The sequence below is a fragment of the Mustelus asterias genome, chromosome 6 (genome assembly GCF_964213995.1).
Source record: "Mustelus asterias chromosome 6, sMusAst1.hap1.1, whole genome shotgun sequence".
NCBI classification, from domain to species: domain Eukaryota; kingdom Metazoa; phylum Chordata; class Chondrichthyes; order Carcharhiniformes; family Triakidae; genus Mustelus; species Mustelus asterias.
This window is the reverse complement of record NC_135806.1, coordinates 16,039,236-16,065,213: the sequence shown is the minus strand read 5'-3', so window position 1 is coordinate 16,065,213 and position 25,978 is coordinate 16,039,236. Positions and strand designations below refer to the sequence as shown.

The 25,978-nt window shown below is 45.5% G+C and overlaps 1 protein-coding gene across 1 annotated transcript in view; it reads right to left on the bottom strand.

Moving 5' to 3' along the window:
• Positions 1-749: 749 nt before the first annotated feature.
• Positions 750-25,978, bottom strand: part of LOC144495264 (neuronal acetylcholine receptor subunit alpha-7-like) — a 95,793-nt gene continuing 70,564 nt past the window's right edge. Inside the window, exon 5 of the mRNA XM_078215335.1 lies at positions 750-1,271. Coding sequence (XP_078071461.1) covers positions 750-1,271 — 522 coding nt within the window. The remainder of the gene's footprint in view (positions 1,272-25,978) is intronic.

Below are 25,978 nucleotides of genomic sequence, written 5' to 3'. Positions count from 1 at the left end.
AAGGTTCTTGTTATCACTTAAGTTATCATGGGGACTAGACATGGACTAGCCACTGCAAATTAGTGAGCCATTAAATTGACAGATCATGTTATCAGGGGGGCAGAATGGTGGTGCGGTGGTTAGCACTGCTGACTCACAGCACCAGGAACCCAAGTTCAATCCTGGCTTCGGGTCACTGGCTGTGCGGAGTCTGCACTTTCTCCCCGTGTCCGCGTGGGTTTCCTCTGGGTGCTCCGGTTTCCTCCCACAGTCCAAAGGTGCGTGGGTTAGGGTGATTGGCCATGATAAATTGACCCTTAGTGACAGGGGCGCTAGCTAGGATAGATGTGTGGGGTTACGGAGATAGAGCCTGGCTGGAATTGTGATCGGTGGAGACTCGATGGGCTGAATGGCCTCCTTCTGCATGGTAGGGATTCTATGATTTGATTTGATTTATTATTGTCACATGTATTAACATGCACAGGTAGATCTGAAAATGATTAAAATGCACTATTAGAGAAAGCAATTGCTTTTGCGACAAATGCGCCTTCTTGAAATGGAAATGTAAAATGAATGGCAATTATATTTTTTAAAACCTCCATGATAAGAATGATGGTAATGTGTGTTGGGATTTTTATGAAATGACCTTCCTTAACATCCTTTATTCAGTAATGGTGCATTTATCTTAGCACTTCACCAATTGTCGTACTGGCTGGTCTCTGAAGGTTTTTGTTGGGAAATAAATACATCTTACTGATTCAAATCAAGCCTCATGCAAAATCTTTCGAAACTGCTTCTATGAAATTAGGAGCTGACATTAAAATGGCAAATGTACAAATGATAGAAAAAACTGTAAATGCCACCAAGCACAGTCTGTCGACCACTGCGGCGGCAAACTTCCATTCGCTGCAGATGGCCTCGCCCTCGTCCTGGTCCCGGAAGCGCCTGGCGATGAACTGCAGCTCCTCCAGAATCTTCGTCATCTCCGGGGAGCTTCCGACCAGTGGGGTGCTCTGAGCGCTGCCATTGTCCTCGGAAGGCGAGCACGTGATCCGGCCGCACATCACACCCGAGTCGCTGCTGGGGGGGCAGCAGGGGTTCTCCATTGTATGGTAGCCAAAGTATACCATGTTGCCATTGCTGGACCGCTGTCCGGGCAGTCCACTCATTTCCATGCTGCTGATGCACTGTTGCTGTTGTTGGTTGTACCTGTAGGGCATACTGCTCTTCCCTTCTCCAGGTTTCTTCATCCTCAGAAACCAGGCACACCAGTTCAACAATACCACTCGCACCTGTCAAAAGGCCAGAAGACACATGCTTAAAAAGAAAGATTTTGCACTTACATGGCACGTTATTATGACCACAGGATATGGAATCATAGAATCCCTACAGTCCAGGAGAACCCATTCAACCCATTGAGTCTGCACTGACCCTGACAGAGTACCTTACGCAGGCCTCTTTCCCCCGTCCTGTCCCTGTAATCACACAAATTTATCATGGCTCGTCCACATTTTGGGACACTAGGGCAATTTAACATGGCCAATCAGCCTAACTTGCACATCTTTGGAGTGTGAGAGGAAAGCAGAGAACCAGGAGGAAACCCACAGGGAGAACGTGCAAACTCCACACAGACAGTCACCCAAGCCTGGAATTGAACCTGACTCTCTGGAGCTGTGAGGCAGCAGTGTACCGTGCCACCCAATGCATATCCAAAGACACTTTACAGTCAATTAAGTACATCTGGGGTGCAGTCAATGTTATAAGCCAGGGAACACAACAGCCAATTTGTGCACAGCAATTGCGATAGTAACCAGGCAACCTGGTTTAGTGGTGTTAGTCAAGATATCAATAATGGGTGGGATTTTACGGCCTTGTTTGTCCCAAAACCACAAAATCCCGCCTGATGCCAACAGACCTTTCCATGGTCCGTCCCTCATCCATTCTGATTCCCGCGGGAGGCGGTAAAATTCCGCCAATGATTTAGAATTCCCCTGGGCTTCTTTGATTAGTGCCAAGAATCATCCGAGTGCTGACATTTGTTCCATTAAATGAGATTGCATATTTACGAAACTGCACAATATCAACTGAACTTAACCAAGGAAATAACTTTTTTTTGAATAGTCACCTTGTCTCTTTATTCTTTCTTAGACACAGTGACGTAGATCTGACTCTATGAGAATGTAAAAGAGGTGACATTGAATCACTTCCCTAATTTACATCTCTCTTGATTATTATTATTCCCATTGAAGTCATTGCCAGAAGACTAACATTGGGATGTGAATGCAGTCCCATGAGAGAGGTAACACTCCTTCAATTAGATCAAAATCCTTTCTTAGTCCACTAATATAACCAACTGAAGTTGTTTGTAATTTCTACAATGCTTTAATTGGCAGATGTGCCAAGAGTCACTAAGCTTCAAGCTTCAGTCGCAGTTCGTGCATCTGTAACCTTGAGATTAGGAAATAGACTGCTAAAGTCAAGAGGGAATATTGACCTGTGCCTTCCAGAGATAGTCATTCTTGATCTATTTAGTTTACAGATACAGGTCACAGATGAATGGCTTTGCCAAAAAAATACATTATTTAAAAAAATACATGCTACATTATTTTGTAGCATCAGTTACATAATAGAAGTTCTGTTCTTGCTGACCTACATGGGCTCCTGGTGTGGCAAAGCCACAAATTTAAGATGTTCATTATTGCTTTTAAGTTCCATCATGCCCTCGTCCCTCCTGATCTTTGCAACCTCTTCCAACTCTGCGGTCTTCCGACAGCGGCATGGTGACAACAGTGGTTAGCACTGCTGCCTCACAGCGTGAGGGACCCGGGCTCAATTCCAGTCTTGGGTCACTGTCTGTGTGGAGTTTGCACGTGACCTCCTCCAGATGCTGCGGTTTTCTCCCACACTCCAAAGATGTGCAGGTTACGTTGATTGGCCATGTTAAATTGCCCCATAATGCCAGGGAGATTAGCTGGGTAAAAATGTGGGTGGCACGGTAGCACAGTGGTTAGCACTGCTGCCTCACAGCTCCAGGGACCTGGGTTCGATCCCAGCTCGGGTAACTGTCTGTGTGGAGTTTGCACATTCTCCCCTTGTCTGCGTGGGTTTCCTCCGGGTGCTCCGGTTTCCTCCCACAGTCCAAAGATGTGCAGGTTAGGTTGATTGGCCATGCTAAATTGTTCCTTAGTGTCCTGGGATGTGCAGGTTAGAGGGATTAGTGGGTAAATATGTAGGGATAGGGCCTGAGTGGGACTGTTGTCGGTGCAGACTCGATGGGCCGAATGGCCTCTTTCTGCACTGTAGGGTTTCTATGATTCTATGTGGGATTACAGGGATAGGGCCTGGGTGGGCTTGTTGGTGCAGGCTCGATGGGCCAAATGGCCTCCTTCTGCACTGTAATGATTCTATGATTCCATGAAATTGCTAGGCTTCTCTAATTCTGACCATGTACCCATCCCCAATTTTCACCACAACAATTTGGGGTTGTTAAGGTCCTTTAACGTTTGGTTCTCCAACATGGTGAATCCAAACAAAGATGGATTGCTGCCCATTGAACCTCAAAATCCCACGAGTCCCAATGCAAGTACAATGATCGGAACCAAGCCTGTGATTAGGACCTCTGCTTGGGGACCTCAGTAGTCTCCATGGTAGCCTGTAGATCAGTCATGCAACATTGTATAAATAGAGATTGTGAACTCCATCTTAAACTATACTGGCTGTTTTTCACTCCCTCCGAGTACTCCATATATAACTTCAGATAAGTTATGTCTAAGCTATGCATATAGCCAATACCAGTAAGGTCCAAATCCCTGGGCTCAGCAGCTGAATGTTCTGAGCCTCCTGACAGCAGCTTGTGCCACCTATAATTGTAACTGTGTGAGGCCCTCCAAAAGGCACCAAGCTTCGGGCATAGACTTTGTTAAGTTAGATTAGACGTAAAGGAAACTGGATATTTGAGAGCATTCAGATAACATCATAAACTGCAGGAGTAAAACTCCATTTGTGACTTGATGTGCGCCGATGGTATTGAAGTACTTCTCGAGTATATAAATAGCATTTGGTAGCACGTAACTTGAGTATTGCTGAAAAAGCCATTTTGTTGAAGCTTTTTGATTTGCACTCATCAGCACAATCACAAGAATACCAATTTCAAGAAAAACAACAACTTTATACTCTGTGAGAAGAGGGTGCTGGATTGGTTGGGAAGTGGACTTTGATTGGTAGGGTTGTTGCCATGAAGAATGCATCAGTTGATGGTGACTGGCAGTTAACTGCAAAACACTGTTTGAAATTTAAACCAAGCAGCTGGGCTCTGATTGATTAAGGCATTGCCCTGTGGAATGAATCAGCAAATGATTATCACATATTTTGTTTAGCTGAAACAGTAACAATGTGTGTATATGTTCTTTCTGTCTGCAAAGAGCAGGGCCTTTTGCATTATAATATGTAGCTTCCAGTATATGCAAATGCACCTCTATATGCTAAATATTATGCTGACAACCAATTTAGGATTGTCAGTTAAGCTTGCAGTGAGCCAACTGCCCATGTCGGCTGGACCCCTTAATCGTTAGAGAGGTCCTGCATCAATCTCTTAGGAGAACTTCCCCTGTTTAACTCCAGGAGTCATAATGTGGAGATGTCGGCATTGGACTAAGGTGGGCACAGTAAGAAGTCTCACAAACATCAGGTTAAAGTCCAACAGGTTTATTTAGTTTCACGAGCTTTCGGAGCATTGCTCCTTCATCACGTGACTCACCTGATGAAGGAGCAGCGCCCTGAAAGCTCGTGATAACAAATAAACCTGTTGGTCTTTAACCTGGTGTTGTGAGACCTCTTACTGTAACTCCAGGAGTGGAAGGGGCTAACATGGAATTGATAGATCTGCCAGTGAAATGCAACTTAGGCTCAATAATGAGACAATTGACACCCATTATCTGAGAGGCCACCGCAATTTAGTGGTGCCTCTGAGATTTACAGTGAACCATGCAGTTTTCCCATGTCTTGGAAGGCTGCCCAGTGACTCCTGTCAGGTATGGCTGTGGCCTTCAGGGTGCCTCGAGTTATCAGGTGCCCTGATTGGGGGACTGAGCTTGAGGAGAGCAGGGAGTGGGGTGCTGCTGAAAACTATCCACCTGACTTTGCTGTTGAGCCCCTAACCCTCCCCCACCCATGACCTCGGCCCAGTTATCCCCCATCCCACTATCAGATATCTTTGGTTCGGGGTCCCACAACATTCCGGGGCCCCTCATGGGTCCATTGCCACTGGCAGCCATTGATCCTAACAGCGCTGGTGGTGAAGACTAGTTGGCAGCTACTTGTTGGTGAGACATCCACCACCAAGGTCCTCAATCGCAGTGGTGGTCTGACTCAAGTGCTTGAAGGGCACTTGATTCCCTTCACACCTCCCCCGTGGAACTGGCCAGCGGGCAAGAATCCCAATGGCCCCACCAAATACAGCTCTTTATCTCAAATTATTGCAATCCCTGAAGATTCCACAACCGACTGAACAATTTGATATCTAATGGGCAAATACTTTGGAGCACATTAGTTTGTTCTACTCAAAAATAGGTCAAGTTGCATTATACATGTGCAGACTTAATTAAATATAATAGTCTCCAAGGTATTTATATGGAGTTACATGTAATTTTTCTCCTCACTGTAACATCTTCTGCACTTGCCATCCATTCCCATTAACATCCCACTGTATTAAATGGCTTGAAAATATTCTGTTCACTGGGATAATGAAGGAATATAGGAAACATAAAGTGGAAATGTGATGGATTTTATACTAGTAAGAATAACCCTCTTAAACAGGATAAAATCCACCACATCTCTCTCTCTCTCTCTTTAGCTTTGAAGAAAAGTCATCCAGACTCGAAACATTAACTCTGTTTCTTTCTCCACAGATGCTGCCAGACCTGATGCATTTTTCCAGCATTGTCTGTTTTCATTTCATATTTCCAGGATCTGCAGTATTCTGCTTTTATTTTATATTATTGAAAAGCTAATGTTCTATTACATATCCTCTGAATGCTTATGGTAATGAGTTAATCTGTTGTGATGTGCATAAACTATGTTTCTTGTTTACATTGTTTAATTATACATCTTGGGTGGGATTTTCCAGCCATGCCCGCTCCAGTGCCAGAAAATCCCACCCGAGGTCAACAGACCTTTGCATGGTCCATGTCCTGCCCGCTACGATTCCTGTAGCGGGCGGGATGGGAAAATTCCGCCCTTCATTTCACTCTAAGTGTATCTGCCAGGCCAGGAATCAATAGGCAACAGATTTTTATGGTTGAAAAAGCTTTCTGGAATGGCTTTCCCATTTCATATCTCCTCTTTGCTTTTCGTAAAGCCCAAATACAAAACAGGACAAATTGCAAGCTTCTTGCACCTGGAATACTGTGTACAGTTTTGGTGTCCTTGTTTGAGAAAGGATATACTGGCACTGGAGGGGGTAAAAAGGAGATTCACTAGGTTGATTCCGGAGTCGAGAGGGTTGGCTTATGAGAAAAGGCTGAGTAGACTGGGATTATACTCATTGGAATTTAGAAGAATGAGGGGGGATTTTATAGAAACATATAAGATTATGAAGGGAATAGATAAGATAGAAGCAGGGAGGTTGTTTCCACTGGTGGGTGAAACTAGAATTGGGGAGCAGAAAGCCTCAAAATAAGGAGGGGGGGGGGCAGATTTAGGACTGAATCGAGGAAGAACTTCTTCACCCAAAGAATTGTGAATCTGTGGAATTCCCTGTCCAGTGAAGAAGTTGAGGCTACCTCGTTGAATGTTTTTAAAGCAGAGATAGGTACATTTTTGAACAGTAAAGGAATTAAGGGCTATGGTGAGCGGGCGGGTAAGTGAAGCTGAATCCACAAAAAGATCAGCCATGATCTTATTGAATGGTGGAGCAGGTTGGAGGGGCCAGATGGCCTACTCCTGCTCCTAGTTCTTATGTTCTTTCTCAATTGAAAAGTGTAATAAGGAAATGGAATCTCTGCTGTAAAATGTTTTGTTTTTAGAAAACCATGCTTCTTTCACTTAAACTGATGTTATTAAAATGTAAACGCTTTTGATGCTCTGACCCATTACTTCGTAAAATCACTTGATGCAATCAGCAAATCCAATTTATTTGTCCTGTTTTCACGACAACATTTTGTGGAATAAAAGGAGGACATGGGCAGCAGATGCATGGGAACATCAACATCTGCAAGTTGCCCTCCAAGCCACTCACCATCCTGACTGGGAACTACGTGGCTTTTCCTTCACTGTCGCTGGATCAAAATCTCGGATCTCCCTTCCTAACAGCAGGGTGGATGAACCTACGGACAGCAGCAGTTCAATATGGCAGCTCACCACCACCTTCTCGAGGTCAGTGAGTTATGGCCAATATATGCTGGGTCAAAATTTTCTCATTTCTTTTGTCCAAGTGTCAACTTAGGCAGCAAAAGTGAAACGTAACCAGATGACTGCACTGCCGGCTCCCACCCCTCACCACCACCCCCCCCACCCCACCGCCCCCCCCCCCCCCCCCCCACCAGCTACACCCCCCCCAAGCTTTTATTTTAATAAACATTCAGACTAAAGAAATCAAGGGTGCGGTTCCTATAATGTCATGTTGTCAGGACGGGCTCTAAATATGCCAGTCCCGCCAGCAACCTCAACCCTTGACACATCGGGCACTCCAACGGCAAATGGATAAAAATCGATAAAAGGAATACCCCCTCCCTCCACTATCATGGACACACCAACACCACACCACAAAACTCCCCACCCACCCACCCCCCCCCCACAACTGATGGAATTCCACACCACTACAGAGGCCCCCTCAAGGACAAGGACCAGTGACACCCCATGGATAGGGAGCCTCCTGTCCAATCGAACTGTCCTATGGCAGTGCCACCTGGCAGTGCCATGGGGCAGTTTTAGGTACTGCCGAGGAGCAGTGCCAGGGTATTGCCAGACATGGCCCTCTCCTCCCTGGTGGCTGTACATACCTGTGCATCAGTTCCCCGTTTTTTTTAACCTGTTCTAAACCGTGCCGACAAGATGTCATGCCACCGGGGAGGGGGAGGGGGAAGGGGGCGGAGATTGTAGGGAGGCCGGGTGCAGGAGTGCGGTATGGCCTTTCTATGTGGGGGGATGTTACAGTGTGGAGGCTCGCTAATTATGTTTAAATGTATTATCATGGGGTTCCCATCATCTCAAAGTGGAAACCCCATTATGTCACTGGTGGGGGTGGGGAAATCCCGCAGGCCTGGAAGCCATTTTGGGTCTCCCACTCGATTCTTTGGGAGCCTCCGCCATTCCCGCCCTTACTAGTTTGCCCTTGAACTCAATGCCTTTCTCGGCCATTTCAGAGGGTATTTAAGATTCAACCACCTCTCTTTGGGTCTGAAGTCATGTGTAGGCCACATATAGGATGGCAGATTCCATTCCTTAAAAGACATCTGTGAACCAGATGAGTTTTTTTAAACAACAATTGACAATGGTTTCATGGTCATCAGTAGACTTTTAGGTCCAGATTTTTATTGGCCGTTCTGTGGGTGGGTCCTCCTTCCACAATAGTGGCCTGGAAGCTGTGGCCATTTTATTAATTTACAAGGGCGCTTCAATTTGCTAAAGTAGACTGCAGCTCCTTCCTAGCTGGGCAGATTTTCGTTGGCCCACTAGCTTCAAGAGCCTGCCCACCACCCTTAATTGGCCTTTTGACAACTATTTGAACAATTCAGGAGAAATCACTACCAAGTGACTGTTCCCACACAACGTAGGGTCAGGACCCACATTTGGCCGAGATGTCAGGGTCCAGATCCAAATCCCAAAATCCTGCCCCGTGTGTCAAAAGTTAATACATCTTAATCTGGTTGCGTCGTGTGCAACCTTCAAGCAATTGCCTGTAAAAGCGATCAGAAGATGGCCGATGTCGTAAAATGTGAATTTAAACTTCTTGCTCCTACAGTTTTATCTAAAACATAATAACCATCAGTTCCACATCACTGTCGATCTTATTCACTAACCATATGTGCAATAAATCTGACATATGCTCTTCTAATGGTATTGGTAACAAAAATTATAACAAGGTTTTTAAATTATCTCAATGTCCACCAGGTATGGTAAATTGGGTCTCAAGTTTCAAAGTGTCAGATGATTCCACTGAGTACAAGACATGCCAATTGGCTCCAATTTCACATTTGTCAAAGAGCAATAAATCCAGAGTGTCAAATTCAAATCCCTTTCATGAAAAAAGGAAAACAAACACATCCCTGAAACAAATTAAATCCTTTGATCCCCATGCTGGTTCTCCATTCAACCCATTTATTACAATGGACGGCCCAGACGGAGACATGTTGGAAATTATTGGGATGTAAGGGTCTACTTGTACCAAATAAACCGCTCAAATTTCCTCCATTCAACACACATGTCAGAAGATTTATCTCCCTGGAGCAGAGAAGGTTAAGGGGAGAATCAATAGAGATGCTCAAAATCAGGAAGGTTTTGAGGAAGTAAAGAGGAAGAATCTATTTCCATTGAAATAGGGGCGGCACAATGGTTAGCATTGTTGCCTCACAGCACCAGGGACCCAGGTCCAATTCCAGCCTCGGGTCACTGTCTGTGTGGAGCTTGCACATTCTCCCCGTGTCTGCGTGGGTCAGGGTGCCCCGTTGTCCTCCCACAGTCCAAAGATGTGCAGGTTAGGTGGATTGGCCATGCTAAATTGCCCCTTAGTGTCCCAAGATGAGTAGGTTAGGGGGATTGGCCATGCTAAATTGCCCCTTAGTGTCCCAAGATGAGTAAGTTAGGGGGATTAGTGGGGTAAATACTTGGGGTCACGGGGAACAGGTCTGGGTGTGATTGCTCCTTACTGTCAGGGTGATTACGTGGGGTTACAAAAATAGGGCCTGCCTGGGCGGGATTGTTGTCAGTGGAGACTCGATGGGCTGAATGGTCTCCTTCTGCACTGCAGGGATTTTATGAAAGGAAGGTTGTCGACCAAAAGTCACAGATTTAAGAAAACTGACAAAAGAGTTGGGAGAGAGAAGTTGTTATGATCTAGATTGCACTGTCCAAGAAAGTGGTGACAGCACCTTCAGTAATAACTTTCAAATGGAAATTGTAGATTTACCTGTAAAGGAAAAAAAATGGAGGACTATAGGGACAAAATTGGGAGTGAGACTAATTGGGTAATTCTTACAAAGAGTTGTCACAGGCAGGAAGGATCAAGATATCTGCCTCTGTTCTGTAAGATTCGCGAATTACCATGATTTATCTTTTTAAACCACTGTGATCCATTATGGTGATTTTTGATACCACCGAATGGTTGGCCACTTCAGAGGACAGGGAAGAGACAACCACATTGGTGTGGGACTGGACTCACATATGGGCCAGACTCAGTGAGGACCGTAGGTTCCTTTTCCTGAAGGGTAGTAGTGAACCTACTGGATTTTGTGACAATGGCTTTGTGGTCAATTATACTGCTACCATTTCCTTAGGTTTTAAATTGAATTCAATAACAAACTACCTAAAAGATTTGGACTCTGGTCCAAGGACATAACCACTAAGTGTCCTATAAGATGTACGATGACTATTTTCTTTTGGTATACTTCAAGCCACCACTATATGATCATTAGATCAGAAGAAATGGGAATGGGTGTAGGCCACTGGACCCTTTGAGCCTGCTCCATTGTTCAATAAAATCACGGCTGATCTGATTGTGGCCTTCACTCCACTTCCCTGTTCCCTGCACAAACCCCCCAGCCCCCGCTCCATAACGCTCAACTTCCTTGTAGATGACAGCTTCCACAGCACTCTGGGGAGCTCCCAGAGGATTGGAGAAGAGCCAATGTTCCTCCTTTGTTTAGGAAGGGCGCAAGAATAATCCAGGTAATTACAGGCCGGTGAGTCTTACATCAGTGGTAGGGAAATTATTGGAGAGGATTCTTCGAGACAGGGTTTATTCTCACTTGGAAATAAGTGGACGTATTAGCGAGAGTCAATGTTGTTTTGTGAAGGGGAGGTCGTGTCTCACTAATTTGATTGAGTTTATCAAGGAAGTGACAAAGATGATTGATGAGGGTAGGGCAATGGATGTTGTCTACATGGATTTCAGTAAGGCCTTTGACAAGGTCCCTCATGGCAGACTGGTGCAGAAGGTGAAGTTGCATGGGATCAGAGGTGAGCTGGCAAGGTGGATACAAAACTGGCTCGGTCAAAGAAGACAAGAGTGTAGCAGTGGAAGGGTGCGTTTCTGAATGGAGGGCTGTGACAAGTGGTGTTCCTCAGGGATCAGTGCTGGGATCTTTGCTGTTTGTAATATATATAAATGATTTGGAGGAAAAATAACTGGTTTGATTAGTAAGTTTGCGGATGACACCAAGGTTGGAGGAATTGCGGATAGCGATGAGGACCATCAGAGGATACAGCAGGATATAGATCAGTTGGAGACTTGGGCGGAGAGATGGCAGATTGAGTTTAATCCAGACAAATGTGAGGTAATGCATTTTGGAAGGTCAAATACAGATAGGAAATATACAGTAAATGGCAGAACCCTTAAGTATATTGATAGGCAAAATGATCTGGGTGTACAGGTACACAGGTTACTGAAAGTGGCAATGTAGGTGGAGAAGGTAGTCAAGAAGGCATACGGCATGCTTGACTTCATCGGCCGCGGTATTTAGTTTAAAAATTGGCAAATCATGTTGCAGCTTTATAGAACCTTAGATAGGCCGCACTTGGAATATAGTGTTCAATTCTGGTCACCACACTACCAGAAGGATATGGAGGCTTTGGAGAGAGTACAGAAAAGATTTACCAGGATGTTGCCTGGTATGGAGGGTATTAGCTATGAGGAGAGGTTGGAGAAACTTGGTTGGTTCCCATTGGAATGAAGGAGGTTGAGGGGCGACCTGATAGAAGTCTATAAGATTATGAGGGGCATGGACAGAGTGGATAGTCAGAAGCTTTTTCTCAGGGTGGAAGAGTCAATTACTAGGGGGCATAGCTTTAAGGTACAAGGGACAAGGTTTAAAGGAGGTGCACGAGGCAGATTCTTTACACAGAAGGTGGTGGGTGCCTGGAACTTGTTGCCTGGGGAGGTAGTGGAAGCGGATACGGTAGTGGCTTTTAAGGGCCGTCTTGACAAATACATGGATAGGATGGGAATAGAGAGATATGGTCCCCGGAAAGGTAGGCGGTTTTAGTTCAGTCAGGCAGCATGGTCGGTGCAGGCTTGGAGGGCCGAAGGGCCTGTTCCTGTGCTGTAATTTTCTTTGTTCTTTGTTCTTTGACTAACATCCCTCTGAGAGCATAAATTACTCTTCACCACCTTCTTAAATGGGAAGTTGTACCCATTAGTTCTAGATCCCCTCACAAGGGGAAACACCCTCTCATCATCTCCCTCATATAGCTCCCTGAGAATCTCAACATGTTTCAATAAGATCACCTCCCATTCTTCCAAATGCCAATGAATATAGGTTATACCTCAGCCTTTCCTCATAAGACAAGCCTTCATCCCAGGAATCAATCTGGTGAAACTGCTCTGAGCTGCTTCCAAGACAAGTTTATCCCTTAAGTAAGGAGAGTAAAACTATAACAGTACTCCGGTCTGGTCTCAAAACTGCCATGTACAAATGTAGCAAGATATCCTTTTTTACTCGATCCCTCTTGCAAGCAAGGCCAACATTCCATTTGCCTTCCTGGTTACTTGCTGTACTTGCTTGCTAAATTTTCATGATTTATGTGGAAGGATCCTGATGTCCCTCCGTACTGTCACATTTTGCAGTTTCTCTCCATTTCAATTACATTTTGCTTTCCTACTCTTCCTGCCAAGGGGGACAACATCAAATTTCCCCATACTCTACTCCCTCTGCCAGATTTGTGCCCACTCACTTAGACTACCTAACACCCTTTGCAAACTCCTTTACAGGAATTTTACCACATCGCCCACCCGAGGTTCATAAGATCTCGCATGAGGCTAACGGAGAATGCCGTTCTATGAGCCTCGCCCGCCTGCCCGCCCTGATTCTGGGGCAGATGTGCCGATAAAATTCCGGCCTTTGTGTCCTCCTCACAGTTTGCTACCTTATCTTTGTATCATCAGCAAATTTGGTCACGGAATCGATACCTTCAGCTAAGTAATTGATATAGATTATAAATAGTTGAGGGCCCAGCACTGATCCCTGTGGTGCTCCACTCGTTAGTTTTTCAACTTCCAAACGATCCACTTAACCTGACTTTCTGACTCATAGAATCCCTACAGTGCAGAAGGAGGCCATTGTGGTCCGCACCGACCACAATCCCACTCAGGCCCCATTCCCGCAACCCCACACATTTACACTGTTTATCTCCTGACGCTAAGGGTCAATTTAGCATGGCCAATCACCCTAACCTGTGCATCTTTGGACTGTGGGAGGAAACCGGAACATCCGGAGGAAACCCACGCAGACATAGGGAGAATGTGCAAACTCCACACAGACAGTCACCCAAGGCCGGAATTGAACCCGGATCCCTGGCGCTGTGAGGCAGCAGTGCTAACCACTGTGCCACCGTGCCGCCCCCTGTTTCCGCCTGATGTAACAGCCCTATCCATGCTGTTACATCACATCCAACATAACAATAATCCAATCGATCTATCTTTATCTAAAACTGCACTACACTAATCTTATATTTTTTTAACTTTGAGATAATTGTGACTTGGAGCTGCTTATTTCTTAACCCTACAGATGGTGGTTTCACACCATTGATTCCTTAACCGAGCATGCAAACCAAGTGTTTCAACCTGCTGTTCTAGTGTGCTGACTGCAATATGATCCTCAAATTGCTGCAGAAAAACCTATTCTTCTGTTAACGATCTAAACTCAGTTTGTGTTCCTAGCTGATAACATTTGGGTGGATAAATTCTTCCAGTTCTTAGCAGCTGAAACACTCACTGAGTAAAATGAAATGCTCTTCATTCAGAATCTAAACACAGTTCTGTGCATATTGCTCATCAATATTACCAAATGGTCACTTGGCTGGAAGGTTAAAATACCAATGTCAACACAATATCACGAGAACTTCCATCCCAATTTCCTGCTGGCCTGTTTAAGTTTTATATCGTCCATGTCAGCATCATACCCAGAAGATCACCATATATATATATATTTTTGAACTGTTTAAAGATGACTTCTTAAAAAAGTACAAGAAAGGACACTGCTCAAAAAAGATGTCTGCCACAAGTCACCAGATGTCTGATATTGTAAATTGACCACTTCGCTGTAACGTTTCCAAATGAATAGCACTGCAGGCCTTTGCATGGAATTTCACACTTGTGGGGGTGTCAAATGCCACTTCAAATGGAAACTCTCTTGAAAGGAAAGCATTAAAGCATTAAAAATGCAAAGTGGTGGACTTTAAACAACTGTCATTCTATCAGAACAACGAGAACTGCAAACCAGTCAAATACTCATCAAACATTCAAAACCTCCTGCAGAAGACAAACATCCTATTGATTTCTATTTTGAAATGTGTCAAGATGAAAAATAAATGGGATTCCTTGGTCTGCGACAATGACTGTAGGACATGTTGATCAGACTCTTTCTGGAAATATACAGAGAGGAGTATTAAAATCTGGTTCTGCCAAGCAGAATCAGGAGGAGGAGAAAGAAACATCGCAGTCATCTGAAAATTCTGTTGGAAGGGAACAGTAAACAACTCTCTGAAGCTCAAAGTGTGTCTTCAACAAAGTGCAGATCTGAACCAAATTAACTCCAGGAAACCAACAAATGAAAACAGCCGCAATAGAATAGAATAGAATAGAATAGAATAGAAACCCTACAGTGCAGAAGGAGGCCATTCGGCCCATCGAGACTGCACCGACCACAATCCCACCCAGGCCCTACCCCCACATATTTTACCCGCTAATCCCTCTAACCTACGCATCTTAGGACTCTAAGGGGCAATTTTTAACCTGGCCAATCAACCTAACCCGCACATCTTTGGACTGTGGGAGGAAACTGGAGCACCCGGAGGAAACCCACGCAGACACGAGGAGAATGTGCAAACTCCACACAGACAGTGACCCGAGTCGGGAATTGAACCCGGGACCCTGGAGCTGTGAAGCATTCCAATGTTCAACAATCTATGCCACAAGCACAAGCAAAGGACATAATTATATTATTTTAACTTTATATTGGGCTTTAACTTTCTTACTTCTGAAAATGCACCCTTTGCAGTGCTATCACATCCCTCCTATAATGTGAACTCCAGAACTGCAAACACTCTAACTGTGTCCTAACAATGTTTTATATAGTTCCAGCATAACCTCCCTGCTATTACGCTCTATGACTCAGCTAATAAAGGCAAGTATACTATATGCTTTCCTAACCACTTTATCCATCTATCCTAAGGGACTGGTATGCACACGGTGTGGATCCTGGTGCTTCTCAGGGTCCTGCCGTTCATCATGTATTCCCTTGTCTTATTTGTCCTGGCCAAATGCATCACCTCACACTTACCCGGATTGAATTCCATTTGTCACTGATAAGTCCATCTGACCAGCCCGTCTATATCCTCCTGTAATCTAAGGCTATCCTCCTCACTATTCACCACTCTATTAATTTTCATCTCATCCGTGAACTTACTGATTAACCCTCCTATGTTCAAGTCTAACTCATTTATATAAACAACAAACAGCAAGGGGTTCAACACTGATCACGGTGGGACCCCACTGGATACAGTTATCCAATCCGAAAAATACACCGCGACCATTACCCTCTGTTTCCTGCCACTCAGCCAATTCTGGACGCAATTTGCCAAGTTTCCTTGGATTCCATGGGCTCTTACCTTTGGTATTGGGATGGGAACCTTGTTAAAAACCTTGGGGACCTTGTTAAAAGCCTTGGTTAAGTCCAAAGATGTGCGGGTTAGGTGGATTGGCCATGCTAAATTGCCCCTTGGTGTCAGGGAGACTAGCTCGGGTAAATGCCTGGGGTTATGGGGATAGGGCCTGGATGGGATTGTGGTCGGTGCAGACTTGATGGGCCGAATGGCCTCCTTCTGCACTGTAGGATTCCATGATTCAATGATTCGAAGTCCAAGTAGACTCTGTTAAATGTATTGTCCTCAGCCATACATCTGGTCACCTCTTCGAAAAATTCAATTGAGTTGTTCAGACGTGACTTCCTCTCAACAAAACGATGCTGACTGTTCCTGATTAATCCCCACCTCACCAATGCAGATTAATTCTGTTTCTCAGAATTGCTTCCAATTGTTTCAGGTAATTCACTAATTCAGACGACATCCACTTCTGCAGAGGTTGGAACTTTATGGGGCTGAATGGGGCAAACCCAATTCAAATATTACAACTGATGTTCTGAGTAAATATGCAGCATCATTTTGAATTCTACAATATCAAAGTGAACAGCATGGATCGGAGGTGATCCCAAAACCTGCTTTTTAGGAGAAATGGCTTTGACAAAATGACCTCTGTTTTGGAGCTCAATACCATCCAGGTATCAAAAAAAACAATGACCGGAATGTTCCCATCCTGCCCACCATGGGAATCATAGTGGGTGTGGAGGGGCGGACCATGCAAAGGTCCGTTGACCTCAAGCAGGATTTTCCGGTTTTGAGGCGAACATGGCCAGAAAATCCCACCCAATGTCTTTGAACCTGCATAATTCCATTTTGGGTGACTGTAAATATTCCTTTTGATATATTAAACCCTCAACAAATTCCAACTGCTATTTACTTGTTTGCAGAGAATCGTGAGACAGGTGGCATTTGTATTAACCAGATTCTCTCTTCTCAATGTTCATACATGATGCTCCAGAAATGCAGAAGTGTAAGAAATTTTACAGTGTTCCCTTTTTTCTAAATTTATTCATGGAAGGTGGCCATCGCTGGCTGGACCAGCATTTATTGCCCATCACGAATTGTCCTTGAAGGTGGTGGTGAGTCATCTTTGTGAATCACTGTAGTTCCTGAGGTGTAGGTACACCCACGGGGCTGGGAGGCAATTCCAGGATTTTGACCCAACGACAGCAAAGGAACGGCGATATATTTTCAAGTCAGGGTGGTGAGTGATTTGGAGGGAAACTTTGAGGTAGTGATGTTCCCAGGTATCTGCTGTCCTTGACCTTCTGGTTCAGGACTCATAGAATCCCTACAGTGCAGAAAGAGGCCATTTGGCCCATCGAGTCTGCACCGACCACAATCCTGCCCAGGCCCTATTCCCGAAACCCCAAATATTTATCCTGCTAATCAATTTAGCATGGCCAATCCCCACGTAACCCAAACATCTTTGAACTGTGGGAGCAATCTGCCCAACCTTTTCGCTCAGAGGGGTCATATTTGCATATTTTTCTTACTCAAGGGGCTGATGAGCAAATTTCGGAAATTTCAGAAAGATAAACTTTGGCAAAACAATAAATTGAATTTAAGGAAAAAAAATAATCCCTGAGCAAAGATTCAGAAATGTAATAGCAATAAATTCTTCAATTAAAACATAGTAAATAATAAACTGACCAGAGTGTGAGAGGGTCAGTGTAGGTGGGTGGGTGGTGTGAGTGTATCTGTTGGTGAGAGTGAGTGAGAAACCTGAGAATGGGCATAAGGAAGACTTGTTCTTACCCCAACACACTCACTCCGTCTCCCGCACTCCCCTCCATTCACTCACATGGTCACTCAGTCACTCCTTTCCACACTCAGTTACTCCCTCCAACACACACAGCCAGTCTTTCACTTCCACACACCCGGTCAGTCACTCCATCCCACACCCCCAATCAATCTCCCATTCCCACATACTCACCAAAATACAGTCCCCTCCCCAGGCCTGACAAGACCCGGCCCTCACTGGGCCCAAGGCAAATTCGCCCTATTTCGGGAACTGGATTAAGGGCCACATAGAGGGGCTTTGGGGGTGCAGCAGGTTGCAAGCTGTGCCTTAGAGAAGCCTGTTATAGATGGTGGCGGTCATTGGTTTGGAAGGTGCTGCCTAAAGAGTCTTGGTGAATTGCTGCAGTGCATCTTGCGGATGGTGCACACTGCTGTCTCTGTGCGTTGGTGGCGGAGGGATCAAAGAACAAAGAACAAAGAACAATACAGCACAGGAACAGGCCCTTCGGCCCTCCAAGCCCGCGCCGCTCCCCGGTCCAGGATTGAATCCTGAATCCAGGATCCCCGCCCAATTTTCCAGCCTATCTACATACCAATATCCTATCCACCGAGCTGTCCCTCACAGCTACGATGCTTTGTTCATTACAACCTATTAACTCACCCCCACCCCCCCATTCCAGACCATGTGATCTCCAGGGAGAGGCGAAAACCCAGAGTGAAAAACCCCAGGGCCAATATGGGGAAAAAAAAATCTGGGAAATTCCTCTCCGACCCCCTGAGGCGATCGAAACGAGTCCAGGAGATCACAATGGCCCTGATCGGAAAATGCTTCCCAACCCTAGTCATTTCCACTTCCACGAGAAACAAGGAACAATTAGCCCGCGCCGCTCCCTGATCCAAACTAGACCACTCTTTTGTATCCCTCCATTCCCACTCCGTTCATATAGCTGTCTAGATAAGTCTTAAACGTTCCCAGTGTGTCCGCCTCCACCACCTTGCCCGGCAACACATTCCAGGCCCCCACGACCCTCTGTGTGAAATATGTCCTTCTGATATCTGTGTTAAACCTCCCCCCCTTCACCTTGAACCTATGACCCCTCGTGAACGTCACCACCGACCCGGGGAAAAGCTTCCCACCGTTCACCCTATCTATGCCTTTCATAATTTTATACACCTCTATTAAGTCTCCCCTCATCCTCCGTCTTTCCAAGGAGAACAACCCCAGATTCCCCAATCTCTCCTCATAACCAAGCCCCTCCATACCAGGCAACATCCTGGTAAACCTCCTCTGTACTCTCTCCAAAGCCTCCACGTCCTTCTGGTAGTGTGGCGACCAGAACTGGACGCAGTATTCCAAATGCGGCCGAACCAACGTTCTATACATCTGCAACATCAGACCCCAACTTTTATACTCTATGCCCCGTCCTATAAAGGCAAGCATGCCATATGCCTTCTTCACCACCTTCTCCACCTGTGACGTCACCTTCAAAGATCTGTGGACTTGCACACCCAGGTCCCTCTGCGTCTCTACACCCTTTATGGTTCTTCCATTTATCGTGTAGCTCCTCCTTACATTATTCCCACCAAAATGCATCACTTCGCATTTATCAGGATTGAACTCCATCTGCCATTTCCTTGCCCAAATTTCCAGCCTATCTATATCCTTCTGTAGCCTCTGACAATGTTCCTCACTATCTGCAAGTCCTGCCAGTTTTGTGTCGTCCGCAAACTTACTGATCACCCCAGTTACTCCTTCTTCCAGATCATTTATATAAATCACAAACAGCAGAGGTCCCAATACAGAGCCCTGCGGTACACCACTAGTCACAGGCCTCCAGCCGGAAAAAGACCCTTCCACTACCACCCTCTGTCTTCTATGACCAAGCCAGTTCTCCACCCATCTAGCCACCTCCCCCTTTATCCCATGGGATCCAACCTTTTTCACTAGCCTACCATGAGGGACTTTGTCAAACGCTTTACTAAAGTCCATATAGACAACATCCACGGCCCTTCCTTCGTCAACCATTTTGGTCACTTCTTCAAAAAACACCACCAGGTTAGTGAGGCATGACCTCCCTCTCACAAAACCATGTTGACTATCGTTAATGAGTTTATTCCTTTCTAAATGCGCATACATCCTATCTTTAAGAATCTTCTCTAACAACTTCCCCACCACGGACGTCAAGCTCACTGGCCTATAATTACCCGGGTTATCCTTCCTACCCTTCTTAAATAACGGGACCACATTGGCTATCCTCCAATCCTCTGGGACCTCACCTGAGTCCAGTGACGAGACAAAGATTTGCGTCAGAAGCCCAACGATTTCACCTCTCGTCTCCCTGAGCAGCCTTGGATAGATTCCATCAGGCCCTGGGGATTTGTCAGTCTTTATATTCTCTAACAAACCTAACACTTCCTCCTTTGTAATGGAGATTTTCTCCAACGGTTCAACACTCCCCTCCGAGACACTCCCAGTCAACACATCCCTCTCCTTTGTGAATACCGACGCAAAGTATTCATTTAGGATCTCCCCTACCTCTTTGGGCTCCAAGCATAAGTCCCCACTTTTGTCCCTGAGAGGTCCGATTTTTTCCCTAACAACCCTTTTGTTCCTAACGTATGAATAAAATGCCTTGGGATTCTCCTTAATCCTGTCTGCCAAGAACATTTCGTGACCCCTTTTTGCTCTCCTAATTCCCCGTTTGAGTATTTTCCTACTTTCATTGTACTCCTCCAGAGCTCCCTCCGTTTTTAGCTGATTGGACCTAACATACGCCTCTCTTTTCCTTTTGACCAGTCCCTCAATTTCCCTGGTTATCCACGGTTCCCTAATCCTACCCTTCCTATCCTTCTTTTTTACAGGTACATGCTTGTCCTGTAGCCCTAACAACCGTTCCTTAAAAGACTGCCACATACCAGATGTGGATTTACCCTCAAACAGCCTCTCCCAATCAAGAGCTGCCAATTTCTGCCTGATCCCAATAAAGTTAGCCTTCCCCCAATCCAACACCTTACCCTTGGGACACCACTCATCCTTTTCCATCACTATCCTAAAGCTAACAGAATTGTGGTCACTATTTGCCACATGTTCCCCAACCAAAACTTTGAAGACCTGACCGGGCTCATTCCCCAGTACCAGGTCCAGTATAGCCCCCTCTCTAGTCGGGCTGTCCACATATTGTTCCAACGAATGTTTATGGATGGGGTGCCAATCAAGTGGCCTGCTTTGTCCTTGATGGTGTCAAGCCTCTTGAATGTTGTTGGAGCTGCACCCATCCAGGCAAGTTTGGAGTTATCCATCACACTCCTGGCTTGTGCCTATTTTAGTAAAGGCGAGTTTTCATTTTTAACCTCAAGGTGGAATTCTGTTACAGCGGCAAGTGTCCCAATGGTGGGACTGGAAGTGAGGGGAATTTCTGCTTGGAGACAGGATGATTGGTCACGTGCAGCCTCGTGGTGGCCAGCCAATTCGTTATTCGGAGGCAAGAGGCCCAGCCAATTGTGCAGCAAGAAATCACCAACATCACCATCACCTCATGGGGCCGAAGGTCCAGGCACTATATTTAGCAGCATCCAGAAAGGTATCCACTCACTGTAAGGCATCAGCATTGGATGTCTCAGGCCTGGGTCATGACCTTGAACTGCTGCCTTTTGTTCTCTACCTGCCAGCCTTCAATCCCTGCAACTGCCGCCTCTTGTTATCTACTTAATTAAGCAGATACTTACACAATCCCTACAATGCAGAAGGAGGCCATTTGGCCCATTGAGTCTGCACTGACAATAATCCAACCCAGGCCCTATCTCTGTAAACCACGTTTTTAACCTGCTAATCCCCCTGACACTAAGAGGCAATTTAGCATGGCCAATCCACCTAACCCACACATCTTTGGACTGTGGGAGGAAACCAGGACACCCTGAGGAAATCCACGCAGACAGGGGAAGAATGTGCAAACTCCACACAGACAGTGACCCAAGGCCGGAATTGAATCCAGATCCCTGGCGCTATGAGGCAGCAGTGCTAACCACTGTGCCACCGTGATGCCCAAATTTTTGACAGAGAATTGATCAACTGATAATTGGAGGCCTTTGGCCCCAATCAAGCAGATATGAAGCAGCATATTATCCTGTCTGGCTGTTGGCCCATTTGTTCGATGGTTCTCATTCTCACCGAGAGCACATTGTGCAGGAAAATAAAGAGGGAGAATGCTTTGGATTTCTGCCTGACATCTTTTGCCAAGTCATTATTGTCCTTGGAATAGGATTTCCTAATTACTCGCCCAAAGCGACATTACCCCCCACCCCCGGCCCCATAATTTCACAAACAGTTCATCCCCTTTGGACCCATTTTTTTCTGAGCTGATTTTCTGAAGTGCAAGTGATTTATTTTGAAGATCTGTTGCCCCGTGTGTACAAGCAAAAACATCTTCAAACTGCCTTCACACATCCCTAATTATCCAATCAGAATGTTCTGACCGAATGGCCAGTCAGGACAGTGGTAAGATGTCCAATGCCAACACTGGGAATGAAAAAATCCATGAGCCGTCCACTGATTGGAGAATTGGTGGGAGTCAGGTGTCCTGACGCTTTGTGCAATCAGGCACTTACCTGGACAACATCAGACCTCGCTGGTGAATTAGGGTCCCAATAAGATGAGAAGATTGCCCCCCCCCCTCCCCCGCTACCCGCAAGAGCTGCCAACCAATCAGAGACTGGCAGCTCTCCATTGCCGGTACTGCATTGAGGCCTTCATCAAGAATCATCACTGGATCCCTGGAGAGAGGTACGTTGGGCTTGATGGGTGTCACAGGGAAAGAGAATGCTGGTGGGGGTGGGGTGAGGGGCGTGAGGGAAGGGAATTTGGTGCAATAACAGAGGGCGGCTTTCAGGAGACAATTCGAATTAGGTACTTGTCGGTTTGGGAATTACTGGTTTTAATTGGCTCATTGATGAGTGAACTAATTGCTTTCCCACCACCAGAGGGCATGTTTCCGGATTAGACCCTTCCTCCCCCACCCCCACTAAATATGCCACAGTTTTCCTGCCAGCGGGAGTCGGACGCACAATCTCTGAGTCCACCTGCTGCCATCTTGCCTTCTTCAGCATGCTGCTTCAAATTTTGCACATAACATGGGAGATGGAACAAGGGGGTTGAATTGGTTGATTTACCTCCAAAGATGGGGCAGCACGGTGGCACAGTGGTTAGCACTTCTGCCTCATGGCGCCAGGGACCGGAGTTCGATTCCCAGCTTGGGTCACTGTCTGTGTGGAGTTTGCACATTCTCCCCGTGTCTGCGCGGGTTTCCTCCAGGTGCTCCAGTTTCCTCCCACAGTCCAAAGATGTGTGGGTTAGGTGGATTGGCTATGATAAATTGCCCCTTAGTGTCAGGAGGAGTAGGTAGGGTAAATGCATAGCGTTACAGGGACAGGGTTTGGGTGGGATTGTGGTCTGTGCAGATTCGATGGGCCGAATGGCCTCCTTCTGCACTGTAGGGTTTCTATGGTTCTCCAGCACTGACATCCCATCCATTACTCAACATACAGTAATGTAATAAGATGACATGTGAGACAGAATGCCTCCTCAAGCTGTTGATGCAGGCTCAGGCTAAATGTTGATGCAAAAAGAGCCATGGTATTGGTCTTTCTTCCTCATTGTCCAAGTCCATCACTATAAAAACTAAAAAAATCCAAATGCACAAGCTACCTACCTCCTTCCTTCGTATGGTCCTGCATTGACTTTCAAAGCATAAGTAATTTTAGAACTTCTGATTTTGAACTGATCTATTTTATAATTAAGTCCGATTTTACTGCAATATCCCTTTGTAATATGGCCTCCTCGCAATATGTCACATGAAAAATACTCATTACAGACTGTGCAGTGGTTGTGCATATGTAATACTTGCTTAAGTTTGACCAAAGAAAATGTCCTGAGGCTAACAGTGACCCAAATCATTAAAAGGGATAGTGTAGCCTTAATGCTTTTGTCTATATACCTCATGAAATCTTTGATTTGCTCTGATTAATCATCTCTGATTCTTATCATGCCCAACCACTTCTTATTAACCTATCTCCAGTCATTGTTGTCCTCATCCCACTATCTGCTGTTTCTTGGCAGACCCATTGGTGAAGTTTGAGCTGCTGCAGAGTCTTTTCTCTGCTCACGAGCAAAAGAGCGGCATCATTCACGCTGGTTTCCTGGAAAACAAGCAAGATATTGAACCCAGCCTGAAATAAATTTAAGATAAAGGTAAATTACTGCGGATGCTGGAATCTGAAACAGAAAACAAAAAACGGATGCTGATAAAACTCAGCAGGTCTGACAGCATCTGTGGAGAGAAATTGAACTGGGTTGAATGACATGATAAAGAACGCACTTGGAGTATCGCATCGGTGAGAGTAGATGTTGCATTGTGTTTGGGGGCGGCACGGTGGCACAGTGGTTAGCACTGCTGCCTCATAGCACCAGGGACCTGGGCTCAATTCCCGGCTTGGGTCGCTATCTGTGTGAAGTTTGCACTTCCTCCCCGTGTCTGCATGGGTTTCCTTCGGGTGCTCCAATTTCCTCCCACAGATATGTGGGTTAGGTGGATTGGATAAATTGCCCCCTTAGTGTCAGGGGGATTAGCGAGGGTAAATGCATGGGGTTATAGGATAGGGCCTGGGTGGGATTGTGGTTGGTGCAAGCTCGATGGGCCAAATGGCCTCCTTCTGCACTTTAGGGATTCTATGATTGTGAGAAAGATGGTTGCCAGAATGTTACCACCATTCGCGCTGTCTGGGCACCAAATTCTCCGATCTTGCTGCAGCGGGAGCGTGGCATGAACAGCTGCTAAGATCGTGCCCGATATGTGTAACCAGATTACTCTTGAACTGTGGGTACAAGATCAAACTGAATGTTAACACGGAGCCATGATACATATATTCTTCCCACGTCATTGTATGAGCTTCCGTTGTACATAAGAGAAAACAATTACTGTCAAAAGTAAATCTTTTCACGGCATTGAAAATGGATGTACTTTTAATCTTCTCAAGCAATCGTAAGTATCTACTTTGATATCCAGCTTTTTATTTCCTCAAACAGTATACAAATATTGATGACATTCAGTCCTGCAGAGGACGGAAGTTTGATGTAACAGGATGGCGAACATAATTAAAATTCAACAACTGGTGTTCTGAATAAATGTACGAGGTGTTTTCGAACTCTATGATAGCTAAGGTGAACCCGAGGTGAATCTGCTTTCTCAGTATTAATCTCTTTGATAGAATGACCTCCATTCTCATGCAGTGCTTATCGCTATTTAAATACCAAAGTGAAGAACTCCTCTTAATCTGTGGAAATAAACTCTCGAAGACTGTAAATCTTCCTCCTGCTACACTAAGAGCTGTGTTTGTCTGTAGAGGAGGATCACAATGCAAGTGGAATCTGTGTTGTCTCTTATCCAAATGTTCCCCTTTTTTTAATTTTCACATTTCACATCAAGCAAGATAGGGAAGATTTTGCTCTATACTCTGTTCAAAGTTCACATATAAAGTATATACTATGGGGTTGATTCTCTGGGCTCGCTTGCTTCTGACTGGAACTGTGCTGGCCTGGAGACAGTAAGAAGTTTAACAACACCAGGTTAAAGTCCAACAGGTTTATTTGGTAGCAAAAGCCACACAAGCTTTCGAAGCTCTAAGCCCCTTCTTCAGGTGAGTGGGAATTCTGTTCACAAACAGAGCATATAAAGACACAGACTCAATTTACATGAATAATGGTTGGAATGCGAATACTTACAACTAATCAAGTCTTTAAGAAACAAAACAATGGGAGTGGAGAGAGCATCAAGACAGGCTAAAAAGATGTGTATTGTCTCCAGACAAGACAGCCAGTGAAACTCTGCAGGTCCACGCAACTGTGGGAGTTACAAATAGTGTGACATGAACCCAATATCCCGGTTGAGGCCGTCCTCGTGTGTGCGGAACTTGGCTATCAGTTTCTGCTCAGTGACTCTGCGCTGTCGTGTGTCGCGAAGGCCGCCTTGGAGAACGCTTACCCGAATATCAGAGGCCGAATGCCCGTGACCGCTGAAGTGCTCCCCAACAGGAAGAGAACAGTCTTGCCTGGTGATTGTCGAGCGGTGTTCATTCATCCGTTGTCGATATGTTGTCATATCGACACAGACATCTCCACATCATGACTGGCCTGGAGAATCAGGCATTGGGCAAAAAAGTGGATTTGGCACCAGGCACGATGCTATAGTTAAGAAAGCCCACCAACACCTCTACTTTCTCAGGTGGCTAAGGAAATTTCACATGTCCGCTATGATTCTCACCAACCTTTGCAGATGCACCATAGTAAGCATTCTTTCTGGTTGTATCACAGCTTGGTATGGTTCCTGCTCTGACCATGACCACAGGAAACTACAAA